Source organism: Pelobates fuscus, chromosome 3, assembly GCF_036172605.1.
Source record: "Pelobates fuscus isolate aPelFus1 chromosome 3, aPelFus1.pri, whole genome shotgun sequence".
Lineage (NCBI taxonomy): Eukaryota > Metazoa > Chordata > Amphibia > Anura > Pelobatidae > Pelobates > Pelobates fuscus.
Genome location: NC_086319.1, coordinates 168624073 through 168645057, shown reverse-complemented (window position 1 = coordinate 168645057; position 20985 = coordinate 168624073). Strand labels below are relative to the sequence as shown.

The following is a 20985-nucleotide window of genomic DNA, read 5'->3' as shown; positions in this document are numbered from 1 at the left end:
GAAGCCCACTGTGAATGAGCAGCACATCACAAATCCGTCTAATAATGCACTGATACTCTGCTTTCTGGGAACAATTCCCTGATATCCCTAAATGCAGTACACCAGGGAATCAACATGAGATGGCAAAATAGGTACTCAAAATTGGGACTTTCCCACCAAATCCAGGACTGCTGGGAGGTAAGAATAATATAACTGTAGGCTCGTTTGAGCAGGGTCCTCGTCTACCAATTGTTCCTATGTCATTGCCTCATTTATTGTAAAATTTCCCCCTTTCATAATATTGTAAAGCGCTGCGGAATTAGTTGGCACTATATAAATAATAATAATAATAATAATAAATCAATTTGTATATAAGCCCACCGTTGTTCTTTTTGTTTCATTGCAAAGCTCTGGATGAGAGCAGTAAAATAAATCAATTAGTTATAACTTAGCATATGCTGAGTTGATAACACTAACTCTCAGCATTCCATATTGCTGTGGAAAGGAAATTAAATGTTTGAATGGCCACATTTTTTTAAAAGCTTAGTGAAAAGGAAAGTTACCAAAAGATTTTCAAAAAGCAAACAATAAAAAAACACCCTCAAAGCACAAACTCTGAACAGATTTCAAAATTATGAATTACATTTTGATACAAACAATCTATACATTGCTCTACGGTGGTGTGATGACAAAGAGCCACTTCAATATTCTTACTTGAACCTACTAGAAGAATTTAATTTATTCCCCTTCACATATCCTTAAGTACCCACACTAGCTATATCCAGGAATCTGTGTAATAAAGGGCCATATTATTGGTTGGCAGTACGAGTGTTTCACTTTGCCTCAGGTTTATTAGACATGAATGCAATATTCATGAAGGATGGAGTTTTAGAACACTAATAACATTCATTTCTATGAAGTCTCTATCGTAGTTGTACAGCTGCTATATATGTTGGCATTTATGAATAATTGTACTAATAAAGGACCTGTACGACAGCGACTGAGTTCTGTTAAATTAAGGCAATGGCTGGTATTTAGTGACATTATATATATATATATATATATATATATATATGTAAACAAGAGGGCTGCACTCACCTGACCATGCATACACTGTGAGGGGGCTGCTGTGGCCAATTTATACAGCATACTAGATCCAGCACACTGACTCATTCACTAAACAGCAATTTCAAAGCTTACAGAATGAAACTGTTTTATTTAAAAACACCTAACCTAGGCAGAAATAATGGGGGCTTAGTTACAGTATATGATCATATATTGCATAAGCCTGACACAACTCCGATGGGCAGGCATTTGGTTGCTAGGATAGGACCTACTATGCCAATGTAATCTGCTGTATCTGGGCATGACCTGCAGAAAGTACACCGTATTCCTTTTAGTCCTGGCCCACTATCAATCCCAGTTTGAGCAAGAATGTGGCCTGTGCACTCTTTCCCCTGGCTCACTATGGCCACCTGTGGGAGTCAGCACAAAATGCAGGCAATCCATTCCCTCCTATGTCAACCTGTTTTAATCGCTGTGCACTCAATGCACTCTCATTTCTTCAAGCCCTGGAACACATTGCCACCTTATTGGAGCCAGGCCAGAGTGAGTATTCACAGTACTGACAGAAGGTGTCTCCTTTGCCATGCACAGAGCTCTAATTAAGCTGTGATTCCTACACGTGCCAGGCTTTGCACCCTGGTGCCTGCTGCCATTGACAGCCAGTACATGGCAGAATCATTTAGCATTGGGCGGAAGTCCAAACAATCTTGTGCTTCTTAGCATGTCTCCATCATCAGCTACAAAGCAATTCTGAGGAACATTATGTCTGACTCTGCAGACACAGCGCTACTACTGTTTAATATCCCAGGGGATTCTAACAACCGGTGCTAAATTGGCAAGAATGCACACAGACCTTGCCTAAGTATTCACCCCTTCAGACTTTGGTTATAATTTTGAATTGGATTTGTTTTACACAAAATCCTTGACATGTGGATATTCCCTAAATACCAAATTGTAGTAACTGGAATAAGGCTGGGATGCAAAATGTAGGAAAACTAGTTAACTGTGACTGAAGTGGAGAATTTTTTCAACCATTTTGCAGTTTAATTGAAATGCAGTGTTTAGCGAATAACACATTTGAAAATGTATCCTATAGGGACACAGCAATTATTCATCAGGATTGCCAAGTTTAGCCACCTCTTTAGAAAACTCTACGAAATCAGACTGGCCAAAGCAGGATGGCCTTGTGACATGTTGGTACATCTTTATCTTGCTTGAAAATCAGCCCGGGGGAAAACGTTTTGTATTTTCATTCTTTTATTGTGTTTTAAAAACCAAAGGAAAAAGTTACTTGCACGCTATCCCAAATCCCTGTGCACATTTAAATAACTGGAGTTTTTTATTTTTTTTTTATCACTCCAATGACCATTTAATTATAAGTTCACCTGCCACGTCAAAGCAAACCTCTTAGGTGAGTCCTACACTAACAATTCATCTTACTTCAGGTAAAAAAAATCTCTGAGACAGAGAGAGGTATTTTTCTGAACCATTGACATGGCATGTGAGCTTACACTTAAATGGCCATTGGAGTGATACTGAAAACCTCCAGTTATTTAAATATGCATAGAGATTTAGGATAGCGTGCAAGTAACTTTTCTTTGTTTTTTATTGTACGTATTAGGGCTGATGTGTACTATAATCATTGCTGCTGGGAGTTTGAGCTCAGGACTTATTTTTGTATATTTGTATTGGTTTTTAATGTGATCTCCTCTTCCTGCTTCATCTCATTGAAGTGGTTATAGTGTGTGGAGTCCACTGATGCCGTCCTTCTATTTACTGTTAAACCGGTTTTAATGTTTTAATGCTAAATGAGAATAACCAGCGTCCCATCCTGTAGCAGAGCTCCCTGTACCCTGGCTGGGTACCTCCGCCAAGGACCGCTTCCTAGCTGGAACAGGGAAAAACCTCAGTGCTTCTGCCCCAGTCGCCGTGGCTTGACTGGGTTCTTTCTGGTCTTTGCCTACATGGGGACTCCAATACAATAACACAGGGGTTTCAATCCCAAGATTCTCTGTGTTTGAGAGACAATTGTGTGGGAAAACATTTAATTAAATTATCTCTCAGGTACAGAATATCCATACAAAATATACAGTACCCCAAAAGTACCCCCACCATAACTAGGAACCCCACAAATGTTATATCCCCGATTTGAGTGTATAACATATCCAAAGATCACTCAGATCCGTTCGGTGAAACAGGAATGCCACTGGGGTGAAGTTTTGACCGGCCGGACACTGTCACGGGTCGCGGTCCGAAGACCGGGACCCCTGTATGCCTGATGATGAAGATGATAGGAGTCTTAGCGTGGAAATGGACAATCAGGGTCTGGAGCAGGGTAACCACACGCCCCCTGGTATTGAGCACCAGGGTTTGTGCGGCCACATACCAGAGCCCTGATGCAGCTTAGCGGATGCCAGGAGCTGATATAGAGCAGATATGTATCTAGTACTAGAAATAAGGTAAGACTACAACAGGCACCAAACAATATAAGACAACACTAGAAAAACCCAGAACTGGAGCAGGACAGAAACCGTACACAATACATGAGGGAAACATGAACAGAACATGGACAGGGCAGGACTGTACATGAACTGGGAATACAAGACAAATAGAATGAGACAAGAGATGCAAGGCAAAACTTAGTACTATATGTGTAATAACATGTAACATTGGAGATTTATGTAACATTGGAGTTTTAGACATACATAAATGGCCAAGATGTATGCAGCCCACCACTGCGGCAAAGTACTCCACTTAGGGTGGGTCCTAACTTCCTAGATATGCATGACTAAATAAACAACAATAAAACACACACAGCACTTACCTGCAAGAAAGGGGCAGAGGACCTGGAACAACTGCATGCAGAAACCAACTGAAACAAAAGGATGTATTAAAAAGGAAAGGGTGTGGCAACATAAAACAAGCATATAAAGGAATCCAGGAGACTGGGAATTCCAGGAATGGACTAAAGGAATGAACCCAGAAAACCCAGCATAACAGGACGTGACAGACACGTGGCGCTAGCCCAAAAAATTCCAAGGAAATAGTTGTCCTGGCTGGTCTCTGTTCGTGGGTTCCTGTGTGAACACCATGCAAGGGATTCTCTTAGTTTCAGGGTACGAATGCTCCCCCTGTTCAGGAGTTCATATCTCCTGAACAACGTTCGCATAGCTGGTCGGGAAGTAGAATGGGCAGTGGTCCAATCTTTACCGGGGTTCGTGGGAGTGCCTAGCCGAAAAGAGTTTCAGGCACTTGACGACCAAGTGCCGCTGCCTATGTTCTGGAAACAAGATGGCCGCCATTCATTTGTCAATCACGTGCATTTTGTTATACGAAATGGCTGCCACCCAGGGGAAGCATTCATTAATAAATTCCCTTGCAGTTTCGCACTTAAGCTGCTGGTGTGAACATTCTAATGGGGTACAGGGGTGGTCCTCATTTGGGAAACAAATGGAGGGAGTTCGTATATAACAACTCCTGAATGGAAAAGGGAAAAAAGACACAAAAGGGGGCAAAACGTACAAAATTGGTGGTAGGTTCTACCACACAATCCTTCTGTGCTGCTTGGGCTAAAGAGGAGGCATTAGCCTGAGCAGCAATGGGTGGCTGTGATTGGTTGAGCGTGTCAGCTGACCACTTTCAGCCTATCAGAGAGCACATTGCTGGTATGAATTGGTATAGCTTGAAGGGAGTGTATGATCTCTGTCTTAACCATACTTCCAGTAGAAGTGTTAAACTACTTGCAAATGTTTTAACACTGAATTGGAGGACTGCGCCAGAGGATTGCTGGAACTTTTACCAATATCCAATCAGATGAAATGGTTAGAGTGCTTTCCCTTTAAGGAGCTGCTCAAAAGGGCTTGTCCCATTCTAGCAAAACGACGCATTTAGAAATATTCATCATAGATTGTTGTTTCATACAGAAGCAATTTGTAATGTTGCTATAGTTCCCCTTTAAATATAAATATCCCTCAGTACCCAGGACTGTCAAGTGTGTGTATTGTACATATCTGTGTTGCTAATAGTGGTGCTAACCTTTGGCACTCCAGCTGTTATGGACTCCATTTTGCTTTATGCTTAGGTAGCTACACGGTTGTTACACATAATTACACACCTTTACTGGAGCAGTTGCTTTGAACCTATTTGATAAGTTTTTCATACCATCGGGGCTTTGCAGGGCATTCCTTAAATTCACACGTTGTAATGGAATTACATTTACTATTTCTCCTATATCTCACAACAAAGTTTTTTTACCAGGAGGTATGGAAAAAATACTATTTAAAAACACAGAAAATTTTAAATTACTAGCAAAATCTGAATAGTTCAGTACATTGTGAAAATGTATCAAAATGTATAAAACATATATGGTAACTGTAATGGAAACTGAAAAAAAGAGCATTGCTGAGCTCATATATAAATCCTAGCTGGACAGCAAGGCTGTAATTTAAGGGTTCCTCTTCAAGTGCCCCCTTGCATAACACAATATTAGCTGTGAATAGAATGTTAAAAATAGAGGGAAAGGTGGTGGAACCAGCACCCACATAGCTTGATGGCAGAGAAGGACGGCAAGAAGCTCCCGCTCACATAGCTTTGTGATGCATCGGTCTTCCTTTACGTATTGGGGATTTCGTCTGAATCCCCTCTATCTCAGAGCCGCAGGGACTGGTCAGTTAACGCGATCACACCATTCGTTCCTGGAAGGGTTATGATCGGGACGGCAGACCCTCCTGCTTGAAACCGTATGAACTTATATTTGTTCCTATATTATGCAAATAACCTTTTACTCCCTCCATGTTTCTATATATACATATACATATATATATACACACCCTGTGCCAAATTATTATGCAAATTCTATTTAAGTGTCAGAAAGATTAAATATTTTGTTTTTCAGTTTAACTCATGGATGGCATTGTGTCTCAGGGCTCTTTTGATCACCGAAAACAATCTTGGACACCTGTGATATTTAGATTTCCAGATAACCCCATTTAAGGAAAACTACTAAAGGAGGGTGTTCCTCATCATTAAGCAGATCACCATTTTCATGCAATATGGGGAAGAAAAAGGATCTCTCTGCTGCCAAAAAGAGTGAAATAGTTCAATGCCTTGGACGAGGTATGAAAACATTAGATATTTCACGAAAATTTAAGTGTGATCATCGCACTATTAAGAGATTTGTGGCTGATTCAGAGCACAGACGGGTTTGTGCAGATAAAGGCACATGGAGGAAGATTTCTGCCAGATCCATGCATCGGATCAAGAGAGCAGCTGCTAAAATACCATTACATAGCAGCAAACAGATGCTGCTGGTGCCTCTGGAGTCCCACGGACATCAAGGTATAGAGTCCTCCAGAGTCTTGGAACTGTGCAAAAACCTTCTATTCGGCCACCGCTAACCAATGCTCACAAGCAGAAACGACTGCATTGGGCAGAAAAATACATGAAGACTCATTTTCAAACAGTCCTGTTCACTGATGAGTGCCGTGCAACCCTGGATGGTCCAGATGGATGGAGTAGTGGATGGTTGGTGGACGGCCACCCTGTTCCAACAAGGCTGCGACGTGAGCAAGGCGGTGGTGGAGTCAAGTTTTGGGCCGGAATCATGGGAAGAGAGCTGGTCGGCCCCTTTAGGGTCCCCGAAGGTGTAAAGATGACCTCTGCAAAGTATGTGGAGTTTTTGACTGACCATTTTCCTCCCTGGTACTGAAGAACTATGTTCTTCGTAATAAAATCATCTTCATCCATGACAATGCACCATCTCATGCTGCAAAGAATACCTCTGCATCAATAGCTGCTATGGGGATAAAAGGAGAGAAAGTCATGGTGTGGCCTCCATCCTCCCCTGACCTCAATCTATTGAGAACCTTTGGAGCATCCTCAAGCAAAAGATCTATGAGGGTGGGAGGCAGTTTACATCCAAACAGCAGCTCTGGGAGGCTATTCTGACATCTTGCAAACAATTCAAGCAGAAACTGTCCAAAAACTCTCAAGTTCAATGGATGCAAGACTTGTGAAGCTGCTATCAAATAAGGAGTCCTATGTTAAAATGTAACGTGACCTGTTAAAATGTTTGAAAGTTAAAATGTTGTTATAAGTTTGATTGAAATTGCTTTTGATTTCAGTAAATATGCTGCAAACACAACAAATGACAATTTTCAGTTCTTTACAACATATAAAGTGTTTTGAAACTTACTGTGTGTAATAATTTGGAACAGTGTATTGTAAGTTTTTTATGTTTAAAAAAAATACTGTTATCATTCGGAGGTTTGTTCAATAACATTTTAATTGTACTCTTAATAGTTGATAACATGAGAATTATGCGGACTGTTATTTACATCAATTATTTAGGTAAATGAGAAAAATAGCATTTGCATAATAGTTTGGAACAGGGTGTATATTTTGCATTCCCATCTGGCTCCGTAAGTGCTCTTACTCAGCTCATGCTATGCTACACTACCCCTCAATACCAACTTTTCTATGCATAGATGGTTCAGTTATTTATGAAAGCCCATGGCGTGCATAATACACAGCATAGGACCTCACAATGTTATTTGATGCCACATAGCTCATTCAATACTGAAGCTAGTTTTATTCTGTTATTTCAATTTTGTGTTTTATTTAAATAAAAAAATCTCAACTCACATATACTCATAATATGTTGATTGTTATACACCTCTATTTAAATTTACATGCTAATTGCTTTTCGTTGTGCCTGGTTAAAGCTACCTGGTGCTCTTGTACTGCTTTTCTATGTGATATGAGCAAAAATAAAGAATTTGACAACATTTTAAAAATAGGGGAAATTTTTTTTTTTGGGTGGTGGGGGGTGTTTTATTATAATAATTTTTACACATCCAATTAAATAAAAAGAACTCAACATAAACTCAACGATAACCCTATACCAACCCCCGCACTAACACTATACCAGCCATACCCATTATCTAAAGCTTACACTAACTCTAACCGTATCCCTATCCTCCTACTCCATGCCATCTAACAGGCATTTAAGCCCACTCTGTGTAGGACGGCACGAAATGTCCTAATGTCTGTCGGGAAGTAATGAATCCCATATGTTTTCTATACAAACACATTTGAAAGTAGGGGTGCACAACATTTTTGTTAGAGAGGGGTCAGTTGACTGACTAAGATAGTTATGCTTGAATCTTGGAACTGATCTTTCTGATGTCTGGTTTTCCAGAACCTCTTTACTATTACCCTCCTTCCTTTGTGTCTCTCTTTATCACTCCCTCCTAATGTCATACCTCCCAACAATGGTAGAGATGGGTGGACGGGGCACTGGGGGCCACCACAAGTGATGTGACTCACATTGTCGAAAATGCTCCTTTTCTCTGTGCCCTGTGCCATTTTACAGTGGAAGTCCTCCCCCAAAGCAGCATACTTGGAGTTGTCCACATTCTATGCTAGGCTGCTGCTCAACTTCCCACCATTTACACATGCGGCTCTGCATGTGAGGAGAGCAGTGAATTTGAGCTGTAAAGTTGAGAAAGAGACTTGTTGCCATGTCTCAAATAATGGGTGCCTGATGTTGATGCCTTTCAATTGGATGACTGTGGTGATGCAATTTCCTTAGGCTGCATGCGCACATGCCTAGTTGACTGCAGGCTAGCGGTTATGCATCCACGGGCTGGATTTGACCTGCGGGTCAGAAGTTGCACACCCCTATTTTAAAGGATGTCCTTGGTTACATGTGCAGTGTTATAAAGTCATCTCATGGTGAATCAAGAATCATGGTGAATCATGAATTATTAAATGTATTGTATACTAGTCCGATACACTGTCAATTCTTCGTGTAGCAGATTGAAAGCTCATTGGAAGTTACAATTTTGGGTCCTGTGATCTGCACTAACGAACTCACAGCAATATTGGATAAATTGATATTCTTAACTTTCTCATCCGCCTGGTTCACATTTATATGAAATACCAAGATGTGTATAAAAAAGTGGTGTCTAGTCTCTTTTTTGCAAAATACAGATTAAGGAACAGCTCACACACCAAAAAGCTGTTTTACATTTTACAAGGCTACTTAAAATCACCTATCTCAGCAAACAAATATGGGAAGTGTGCCCACCACTACACTACAGTATCCCAATATCGGTGGGTCCTACACTCATTTTAATGTGGGAGACATATCAGATAGTACTAGTGCTAAGTAAACTTAATACAAAACAGATTAAAATGAAATACTTTCTAGTTTACATAGCACTAGCACTATTTAATCTTTCTACGGCAGCACCACAGCTTAGAAATTCATGTTCCCGGAGTGCCCACAATTCCCTCTTTTTACTAGTCTCTTTTTTTACACTGTGACGGACCTACTACAGAAATACAAAGTCGATAGCTTTTTCATTAACTCTTCCAACGTGTTGGGTATTTTTGACTTTGTTAATAAAGCTGTGACTTATGTATACAAAAAGAACATTGATGGCGTGATTAACATGTTTGTGTTTCAGTGCTTGCTACTTCAGCTGCCTTTTTGTGCTGTGCTCAGGTCTCCAGGTGGTGCTAAATTCTATTATTAAGGCAATGGTTCCTCTCCTGCACATCGCTTTGCTGGTGCTGTTTGTCATTATCATCTACGCTATTATTGGGCTGGAACTCTTTATGGGGAAGATGCACAAAACCTGTTACTACCTGACAAATGGATATCCAGGTGAGTTGGATAAATGTGTGTTTAGATTTGTAGAAATATAAGTACAAGATCATGTCCATAGCAATATGGAAATATAAATTTTCTTATTATCAGTAGGGTAGGTTATATAGTCACATAGTTTTGGGACTGTTGAGCCCCAAATGTACGCTGAAGTTGTTGTCAGTTACAATCCAGATGTATAGTAGCAAACACCCACAGAAGTCAATGACAGTGCGTGTAGGATTGTCAACTGCTTAAAAGATATTGACAGGCCATATATGTTTGTCAGATTTATTAAGAAAAGGTCATGTAGGGTTGTCTCACCCTCAAGGGTCAGTTACAGGCAAGGGCAATTTAAGCATTTAATTTATTGGGGAGGAGGATCGGAACTAAACAAGGTGGTCACTTACAAATGATACAGGCCAAGTAACCTAAGCTACAGAATGCCAAACCTATGCACATATATGAACACACAAAATACAGACATATGCACATGTAATTCTTGACACTTACACACATGGACATATGAACGGACAGGCTTACATATTGCCTAACACTTATACATAAACCCTTCCTGATATACCCACAGACATACAAAGTACCAAACACACTTTCAGACACGGGCACATACTACCAGACATAGATAGAAGACAGACAGACAAAGTGACACTCCCAAGATACATATTTAGAAAATATTCCTTGACAGAACTGCACATACACAAAGGGGTTGGCCTACACACATACATATGTGTATATACACTTCTATGCACTCCCACACATATATACACATGCATTCAAAAATACATACTATCACACAAACAAGGGATACGCGCTTCCAAACAGTGCACATATATTATGGAAAGGTTTGCAGCATACAAACTGTATGCTGGGGTTGGTTACAGAATAGAGAAGTGTGAATATTACAAAACTGAATACTAACACGCAATATGTATGAAATACCACTAATGGTTCGTGTATTGTATGTGGCAATACAATAATAATTTAAACAAATTTAAAATAACTAATTAAAGTATCCCCCTCTGGCCTCTGCTCCCTGGAGTCTGTCCAGATATAATTCCCTTCCATATGTTATGCAAACAGCATGGTTTGATATCGGCAAAAGTGTCACATAAATTATGGGAGGCTGTGGCTGAGGCTATGTCAACATCAACATTGCTTGTTTCTGTAGCACCTGGGTCAAACTCCTCTTCTGAAATTTGCTCACAGTTTACCGTTTGAGCAGTACAGCTTACAGAATGCGGGAGATGGACTTTAGAACCAGTGAAGTTGCTTTTTTTTTTTTTTTCAATTTGAATTTTATTGAGATTATTTTGCATTAAACATCTTTACCATATTATGGGTAAGGTAATTAAGCACTGATGTAGTGGCACATTTGACTGTATACGTCATAAAGAACAATTTACAAGACATTGTGAAGGTACGTGAGGCATAGGTATGCACAATAAAAACAATATGAATGGGTGATGAAAATCTGGAAATATCCTAAATACAGGAAAACTCAGTGGGAATAGTTCTGTGTCTAGGCATACATCCGTCGATATGAGCCCGGGCGCTTGGGAAGGTTCAGCAGGCTTCAATAGCTCTTTGTGTTGATCCCGCTTGGTTTCTGGTATGTGAGTCTCTGAACTTTGAATTGTCCATCTACATGTCGCGGTTTGCTTGAGCTGGTGTCCTTGCCCTTCATTGTGGGTTGTGTCTGTTTGGCCGGTGAGAGCAATCTTTGCCGGAACTCAGGGGTGCCGCTGGCCGTGGGATCTCTGTTTCTCTTGGGTGACTCTACTTGCGTCTCTTCAGCGGTTGTTCGTGTACGAGGTGGGAACCCAAGTTTCTGCAACAGGGGCACAGGATCGTCTGCTGACGTCAGTGTTGTAGTTGCGTCTCCACTGGTCACTACCAGTGATCCCCCCTGCCCCCAGCGGTACCTTATGGAGTGTTCTCTTAGTTTTCTGGCGGTTGAGGCCAGCTTCCTCCTTTCCATTAGAGCAGAGAACGGTATGTCCGCATATATTGAGACCATTTGGCCCTTATGTTGTACCGGTCCCCCCTCCCTGGATCGTTTCATAATCGCTGTTTTTACTGAGATATCTCTGGTTACGGCTATTATATCCCTAGGCGCGTTGCTTGGAGCCGCAGCAGACTTCCTCACTCTGAATGCTGAGCTTATGGTATGTTGTGCAGGGGTGTCTGTGATGCCCATAGTGTTTGTTAGGTCTCTTACAAAGGTAAGTATCATCTCATCCGGTATCTCTTCTGAGACGCCTCTGAGACGCAGATTTTTTTGTCTGTGGCGTGTTTCTAGTGTGGTCACTGCTTGGGTCAGTTGTTGTACCTGGGAGGAGAGGCTTTCCAGTCTGCTGTCTGTGGATTGTATGTGTTGAGCTCTGGATGCCTCTCTGTCCTCCATTTCCTGCACCCTGTGACGGATCATCCCTATTTCCGCCTGGGCTGCCTGTAGGTCCTCCTTCCAGACCTTCCTGAGGTCGGTCAGCAGCCTCCTGATGTCTCCTTTCGTGGAGGGTGTCTCATCCTCGTCGGCCTCAGATAGGCTAGACTCCGCTCTGGAGCATGGCGAGCTCGGCGGGTCTTCCTCCTCCTGGGAGGCCTCTGAAGGCTCCGGCGTCCCCTGCTCCTCCGGCGCCATTTTGGTCTGGCGCTGTGCCTGCGGCCTCTCAAAGGAAAGCCGAATATCTTGCTGCCGGGGAGCTTCTTGCTGGTGAGTTCTTTTATTTTTGCGCCCCATCGTCACTATGTGTTGGGGGTATCGTTTCTATTTTCGGGATCGCTATTTTCGCGGCTCTTTGTCGTTTTTTCTCCCAGGCCCTTACGGAGCTCAAAGGAGACACGTCTGCTTGCTCGCTCTGTCGGCCACGCCCCCCGTGAAGTTGCTTTAAAGGAGATTGGGGGTGCATGGAACCTCCCAACAACCCCCTTAAAACTGCCTCCAACGACTCAAAAACCATTAATGATTCAGACACGAATGTGGTGTTGGTCAACCTGCACCCATATATACAGAAGGTCCTAATATCAGGTCTGCCAGTCTGTCTATTTAACATTCAACAGTGCAGTTTCAATTCCTTCTTAAAGGGGCATTGTAGGCACCCGGACCACTTTAGCTCATTGAAGGAAGGCTGAACTTGATGGACGCAAGTCTCTTTTCAGCAATGTAACTATGTAACTGTGAAGTGGTCTGGTTACCAACTACCGTCACCCTTAACCCTAAGCATCTAATTATTGCAGTTTTTATAAGCTGCAATAATCACCTGCTAGGGTTAACTCCTCCTCGTGTGACTGTCTACCAGACAGCCACTAGAGGGACTTTTATGTGCTTAGACAACTTTTGGTCGCCTAAAACAGCACTGGACGTCCTCACGCTATGCATGAGAGCTTCCATCGTCACCGGGATCCCCATAGTAAAGCAACAAATAATGCTTTCCTATGGGGAGATCCTAATGCGAGCTGAGCCAGCGCTGAGGGACATTAACCCCTTCTTCACCACAGGGGAGGGGGGAGGGGGGAGGGTAGGAGGCTTGACAGAATGGGAAGCTGAATGATGGTGTTATCTGTTAGCTGAATGATGGTGTCTTGCTTTATAACTTGGTAACATTGGATATGCATACCTGTTTTAGAACCTAGATTCCTAATGCCTCTATCCCTAATTTCTAATCATAATTTCTAACTTTAATTCCTAATCTCAATTTAGGTTACATAGTTACAAAGTTATATAGATTTAAAAAAAAGTCTAAAGTCCATCAAGTTCATTAACTAATATTGAACTTACATTACAACTTTTACTTATCTTAACTGCAGTGTTGTCACATCTGTTTCTTAGGAACAAAAGATAAGTACATATATATGTCAGCTTGACCATCACAAATACTCATCTATCTTCAGTAAACCATGTTTTAATGACCAATCTGTCTCCATATGTGGTTTTTAAGAGTCAGCAGTGGGTCAGGTCCTAATGTGGGAACTTCTGACCTGTTGCACCGACATTCACCACTTAGCCATGCCTTAATGGACTGTACAATAAAACTATTTGGTACATTTTAAAGTTGAATTATTTGATTGATGTTGTGTAAGTTACATTACTATAATAATTAAGGTTTGTGTTAGAAATCATTGTCTTTTTTTTTTAATGTGTATTTATTCTTCTCTCATTCATCTAGATATTCCTGCAGAGGATGAACCTTCGCCCTGCGCTTTAGAGAGCAATAACGGGCGCCATTGTCCCAATGAAACTCTATGCAGATCGGGTTGGGATGGTCCAAAACACGGCATCACTAACTTTGATAATTTCGCGTTTGCTATGCTCACTGTCTTCCAGTGCATTACCATGGAGGGCTGGACAGACGTGCTGTACTGGGTGAGTGACTGAGCTTCACATTTACTTTTTAGCTTTGATTGGATGTAATGTATGAATCTGGGCTCCTGAGTGACACAGTAGATTTGTTATTTTTGTTAAATGTATGCTGTTAGCCTGTTACTTGACAGATGAACTAATCGATTCGTTCATCCATCGATTAACAGTCATTTTATTCGTTCAAAGCAGCTGCAAGGGTTTTGTGCAGAAGTCTAGATGTTATCCTTTTAGTGCATTTTCATTATTTCTAAGGCTCACAATTTCAGTCTACTAAGTGTGAATTGAATGCAGTCTGCTTTTTGTTTATCATTGTATCTGTTTGTTTCAATCTGCTGCATTATTGTAAGTCTACTGTTTGAGTTTCATTGTGTGTCTGTGTCAGTGTGCTGTTTGTTTTATTGTGCGTCTGTGTCAGTGTGCTGTTTGTGTTTCATAGTGTGTTTCTGTGTTAGTCTGTTGTGTGTGTATCATTGTGTGTTGTTCTGTTATTTTTCTCTGGTTGTATCATTTGTGTTTCTCTTTCAGTCTCCTTTTGTGTGTGTGTGTCATTGTGTGTGCCTGTGTATCATTTTGGGGATCTCTGCTTTACTGTTGTGTGTTTCATCTTCTTTATCTGTGTCAGTCTACTATGTATGTATGTGTCAAAATGCTGTGTTTGTTGTTGTGTGTTCCTGTGTTAGACTACTGTGTGTGTATCTTTGAGTGTACCTGTGTTAGTCTAATATTTGTGTATCACTGTGTGTATCTGTATCAGACAGCTTGATTTGTAAATAATGTATCATTATTCCACTTCCTTTTAGGTGGAATTGCATGGAACTATAATTTAAGACACTATAACAGTGTCAAAGACCTGCAGTGCATCAACGTGGTTGAAAAATCTGGCTTTTTATTACCCTATGTTCACTTAAAATGTTGTCATGCCACAGGCCACTGTCCCATTGCTATCACTAAGCCAATCCCATGTCCAAACTTTTGATTCCCCTTGTCCTGCGGGGTAAATAATTATACATTTGAAGTGGCTTTATAAATGCTTAATAAGAGGAAAAGCTTTATAAATAGCTTCTTGTCTGAGAATAGAAATGGGAATGTCTGCTTAGCACTTTTTGAGCTACAGATACTAAGCAAGTACATAGTATGTGGCAAGGGCCCCCTGCTGGACCACAAGTGAATCTATAATGGTCCAAAGTGCATTAACCTGTGGTCTAACTCAGGGATGTTCAAACCCAATGCTGCATTTGTTGCTCCAATATATTTCTCATAATTTTTAGCTTTTTAAGAAGATGGTGATTTAGAAAATTACCTGAAAGCCAGGAGTATTATTTGAGAATTATTTGAGAAGTGAGAATTGTCGGAAAGTCAAAGTGAATTTAAGTGAATTTCAAAATGTAAGCCAAAATAGATGAATTTCAAAATTCTGCTAGTCAATTCTGTTTTCAGATCAGCTATTCTTTTCTTTAATTTGGAATTGACATCAAGGAATTACAGGTGTCACAATCCTCTACTCAAGCCTGTATTACGGATGGACAAACTTTGTAACAACTTTAAAGGGGCTATTTTGGTGTATACTTTGTTCAATGAGCTAAATTTGGTGGCTAGAGACAGGAGAAATCCTGCAGTCTTGCACATGTTGCATGAATCTTAGCTACTTCTGGCTGTGTGACAGCCACAGGGAGAAGCGATGCAGCCAGTCCAAGATGTCTGGGGTCAGCATGCTGTTTGAGCTGGCACTAGACATACATTGCAGAAAATTAATGTTGCGAGGCAAAAAAATAGTACTCCACTGACAGTCCAGAAATGGGCAATATAGTTTAAGCAGAAAGTCTGCAGGAACAGTATTTTTGCATTATAACTATTTCAGTAAGATTTGGTTATGGACACACTGAATGTCTAACTTGGTATGTTCAGTTTCTTTCTTGGATGTTTCAAATGTTTTAGAATTGTATTTATATTAATATTTACATTTATATTATATATCTAGTATCTACTATTTATATGTTCTAAAGCTCCTGGATGCCTTTTTCTTTATACTTGGAATATTTATGGGATTTGGTGAAACCCCACTTTTTCCAGTTTCTGAGCTTTATTCTATCCTCTGTCTTATTCCCTCTTACACATTTTCTGATAGATATACCTTTTAACTATCAGGATTTATCATTATTGTTGGTATGTTCAGTGTTTGATAGTTGTCTGTATAATTTGTGTGAAATGTGAACAATTGAGTATACAAATTACAGACTAATCTGCAAATCGACCCAGTATTGTGAGCTATTCAAAGTTGACAATGAAGAGGGGGTTAAAGGGTGGGAGTGGGGGAGGAGGGGGGAGAACCTTGTATCTACCATTAAGGTGCCACCTAAAGGTAAAAGACCACTATAGGCACCCAGACCACTTCATCCTAATGAAGTGGTCTGGGTGCAGTAGCCCTAGAATTTTTGTTCCGCAATGTAAAACATTGCTGTTTTGTAGATAAGCAGTGTTTTCATTGCAGGGTTAAACACACGTCTAGTGGCTGTCTTCCTGACAGCCACTACAGTGTGCTTTTGCTACTACGGTCAAGTCACACTTAATTTTGTGACCTTTGATGTCCGTGTGCTTTACATAAGGACGTGGAATGTCCTCTAATGCTGACATTGTAAGTTAATGACTGGATTGTAAACCGATTTAGCTGAAATAATTTTTTTTTAAATCTTTTTTTTCCAAATTAGATGCAGGATGCAATGGGATATGAGTTACCCTGTGTGTATTTCGTCAGTCTTGTCATCTTTGGATCTTTTTTCGTTTTGAACTTGGTTCTTGGTGTCCTCAGTGGGTAAGATGATCTATTATTTTGGCCTGTTATGTCGAGAAATTGATTTGTTTCTAAAATGTCTATCTAACTATCTATCCATCTATTTATCTAACTATTGTGAGGCACATTAGTGCTTAAGAACTGCTTTTTCAAACAGTTGAACACTTAGTGAGAGTCCCTGGCCACCCACAGCCTGGCCCCTCCAGAAGTTAAGACTAAAGAAGAGATTACTCACTTAATTTTAGCCATACCAATTCATACCAGTAATGGGTGCTCTGATAGGCTGCAAGTTGTCAGCTAACACTCTCAGCCAATCAAAGCCTGTCATTGTTACTCGTGCAAATGCAGTCTCCTTTTCCCAAGCAGCACAGAGTGGATGGACTGCTGGGGACTCTCATTTAAAGTTATAACATTAAAAACTGTTTAATTCTGGTAGAATGGACTGTGCCAGGGGACTTTGTGGCCTATAACCATTTCAATGAGATGAAGCAGTTACAGTGCCTACAGTGTCCCTTTGAACAAAAGTTGTTTTGGTGTTTAGAGTGTTGCTTTAATTTATAATTAAGTGGAGTGATAAGTGTAGCTGCAACTTGAGATAAACTACTTACTCCAATAGCCGCTGCTGAATAGTAGTTTAAGGAATTCAGATCAGATCAGACCCAACAGACCAAAATTAAAACTCCTAATGGTGAAGCCTCTTACTAATCAGAAATGGGACTTCCTGCTGATGACACGTGCTCTGCAGGTTTAGCAATTGTAGGATCTTTGAACATAATTCTTTTTCTTTAAAGTGATACTACAGACCCATAAAACACTTATAAAGCTTGCTGAATTGCTAAATGAGTAAAGAGTGTGTCCTCTTTTTTTCATTTTACAAGTGCAGATTTTAATATGAATTGGCTCTATTATAGATTGATATTATTGCACCCCCTGACTGTCAATCAGACAACTGGCCCCATTACTCCTTGGTTGCATAGCTCAACTAAAGAGACAGACAATAGCTCAAAGCACATGGCTTGCAAAGACTACTCATTGAGCTGCATTGGGAAATCTGTGATTGGACAGCCATAGAAAGTCTTACCTGGGTTAGAAGGGGAGGGCTAGCAAAGGCTGCAGACAAGAAATATGTAGCTTTTGTAAGCTTTTTAAAAAAATATACCGCAATAAACAATGCAAATTAAATGCATGCATGTTTGCACAGGGGTTTATCTTCTAAACAGGGATTTTTATTTTTCGGATTGGGCAGTGTTTTGTCCCTTTAAGTTTTTTGCATACATATTGTAATATTAGTATTTGTTTTAAATTATCATATTACCTATCTCTATTTATCTATTCAGTGTATTAATTCTATTCCTGCCTATTTTGTCTTGAATAGAATTCAGTCCTGGGAATATAGGCCTTTTAAAACTACATTCCCCTCCATCAGCCACTCACTGTCCTTGTGCTAGTTGTAGCTCTGTGTCAGCTGTAGGTATCCATTTGTCTATCCTCACTGTACAACATGATTCACCTCTCAAGGAAGATGAGTGATTTTTACAGCTGAAATGCATCGCTTCCCAAAACAGAGTCTACATTTGATTTCTAAGGATTGAAATTACAGGTTCAGTGACAGAGACACAAGCACTTGAAAAGCTGAGCTTTATTGAATTTAACCATAAACAGCTGCTGAACATAACAAGTGCTTTATCTCTGTATGGATACTATTGTTTCCTTTCTTCCTACTTATAATACCTTGAATATAATGTTTATTTCTAATAATAAACTGCTCTGCATGTAGCTGAAACTCAAGGAGTTAAGAGGAAAACAGAGAAGATTAATGGATAACTTTAATCTTCAATTTTATTATGTGAACCATAAGGAGACCATTGTGAGGAACAAACCATAGTATCACGGAATGAAAAAGCTTTTTTCACAGAGGAATATATTTATCAAATTGTATCAGAGTTATCAACTAATCTACAAGTAGTAATAATGTTTAAAACTCTTATCCTTGCGTAAATGTGAAATAAACATCTAGAATCTAGTACATGGGCAGGCAACCTTTGACACTCCAGATGTTGTCTAGTAACTAATATCTAATAGAATGATAATTATACATATAGCATCTGTACCTCCCAAGATTCCTGCTTTTGGCAGGATAGTCCTGACCGAAACCCAATGTGTCCTTTTGATTATTTACTAAGGTGACAATTCAAAGGGAATTTAACATTTAAGGGGTTACCCCAGCCTCTGTGACCACTTCTCCTTTTGGAAATGGTCATGGATTAAGAAACCTGTTTCTGCTTGGAAAGATGCACATACTGAGATAGTTGCAGTTTTATGGCAAGTTTTGGAGCTAGTTACAGCCCTGGCGCATTTGACTTAGGCAGCTTAGAACACTTTTCCTGGCTTCCTCATGTTAATTCTGTGCAAAAATTGGGTCTATCATCAGCACGTGCTGCTGACAGGCGTAACGAGCTTCTATTCTTGCATGCATTTCTAAAAGCATGCCTTTTAGGGTTGGTGTATGTCTCCTTCCTCTATCCTTTCCTTATTTCAGCCCTCCCCACCTCCCTGTATTTCTTAATAGGCATCTGTTTTTTTTATGTTTGTTTTTTTAAAAACCCTTGCTCTTTCGTCAATCTCGCATCCCTTTCTCACCTTCCTGGCTCAGACCGTGTACTTGAGCTCTAAGCCAGACCACACACATACGTTCTAATTTGATGGTCTCTCAACCCACTTCATACGCATGGCTTACACATCACGTATGGCACCCGGAATTTACATGTTATGTAGCTGGCACCGATATCACTGACTTCGTACCCACTGTTACTATTCTATGATGGTCTCTCAACCCACTTCATACGCATGGCTTACGCATCACATATGGCACCCAGAATTCACATGTTATGTAGCTGGCAGTGATATCACTGAATTGGTGGTACCCACTGTTAATATTCTATGATGGTCTTAGAAAATGGTGCCCAACATTGTACTACATTTTCAGTAATGGGTCTCCTATTATGAAAGTTTTATGAAGAGGTATAATTATGTTTTAACTGTCTATAAATACTCCCTTTTTACATATCAATAACTAACAGGCCGTTGATTGACATTATGCATGTAATGTAGGCCCATTGTCTAAAATTATTCACAAAGTATTATTATAAAAGTTATTTGTAATCCCATTAAAATCACTGGTCTATTTATCTATGTTGTTGTTGTTTTTTATAAATATATACTAACCGAATTGTCATAAAGTTGCACTTCCCAATTAAACTACTCTCACAACAATACATTTTAGTGGGTAAAACCTTTAACAATCTGCCAAGATATGCTGTATGGTACATCACTGTAGAAGGTTAAACATTTAACAGTTTTGGACTAATATGTGGTGTGTAACATTTGTGACTGACATTTTATAAAACTGAGGATTCCTGTGGATTTGCTTAAACCTTCCTTCACACGAGACCCAGTATCACATGGCATCATAAACATCATTTGTGATATCCTTTTACCCTTCTTTGATGAAAGTGCCTGACTCCCTTTACTCATTCTCGTGAAAATTGGGCATTCATGCCCTCCCAGGCCTTTTATCTTTCAGGACAGTGACACAAATGTGACTTGTTTACTGCACTACTGCAACAAAACAAATAAAGCTTGCTTGTTCAAGGCAGTGGCGTAGCGTGGGACGGTCACAGTGTTGGTTGCCCTTGGCACAAAATTGCTAGCGGCACAAAATTTCAAAAGAAAGAAAAGAAAGTAGGAATAATAAATAAAGATAGCACGTCCTCCCTCTCACACTAAAAATCTCCCAATATTCAAACATTCTACGGGACAAATAAACGCTGCCAAGTGAAATTTTACAGTACTTCTTTTGCTAAGTAGAGCCATACTGTCCTCATATAATCCTTATCAGTGAATTAGATAATGTCTATTAATAATGTGATTTCCCATTTGAAGATACCACCGGTGTCACGCTATTAATAATCATTATGTAAATGCCTGTTACATGGTATCATACAGGCTCCTAGACAGCCTTGCTCCTACTTTCCTACCTGCCTTGTCTCCGTGATGTGTGTGACACTGATAGTTGTGTTGTGTAATTATTAAAATCAACCTCACGGCTAAAGTAATGTGTAT

At 40.1% G+C, this 20985-nt stretch overlaps 1 protein-coding gene across 7 annotated transcripts in view; it reads left to right on the top strand.

The window, feature by feature from the left end:
* Nucleotides 1-20985, top strand: part of CACNA1C (calcium voltage-gated channel subunit alpha1 C) — a 590913-nt gene that overhangs the window by 415549 nt on the left and 154379 nt on the right. For all 7 annotated transcript variants that reach the window (XM_063447661.1, XM_063447667.1, XM_063447665.1 and 4 more), the window contains 3 exons: nucleotides 9554-9715; nucleotides 13882-14078; nucleotides 16781-16884. In XM_063447661.1, the coding sequence (XP_063303731.1) occupies nucleotides 9554-9715; nucleotides 13882-14078; nucleotides 16781-16884 (463 nt within the window). The remainder of the gene's footprint in view (nucleotides 1-9553; nucleotides 9716-13881; nucleotides 14079-16780; nucleotides 16885-20985) is intronic.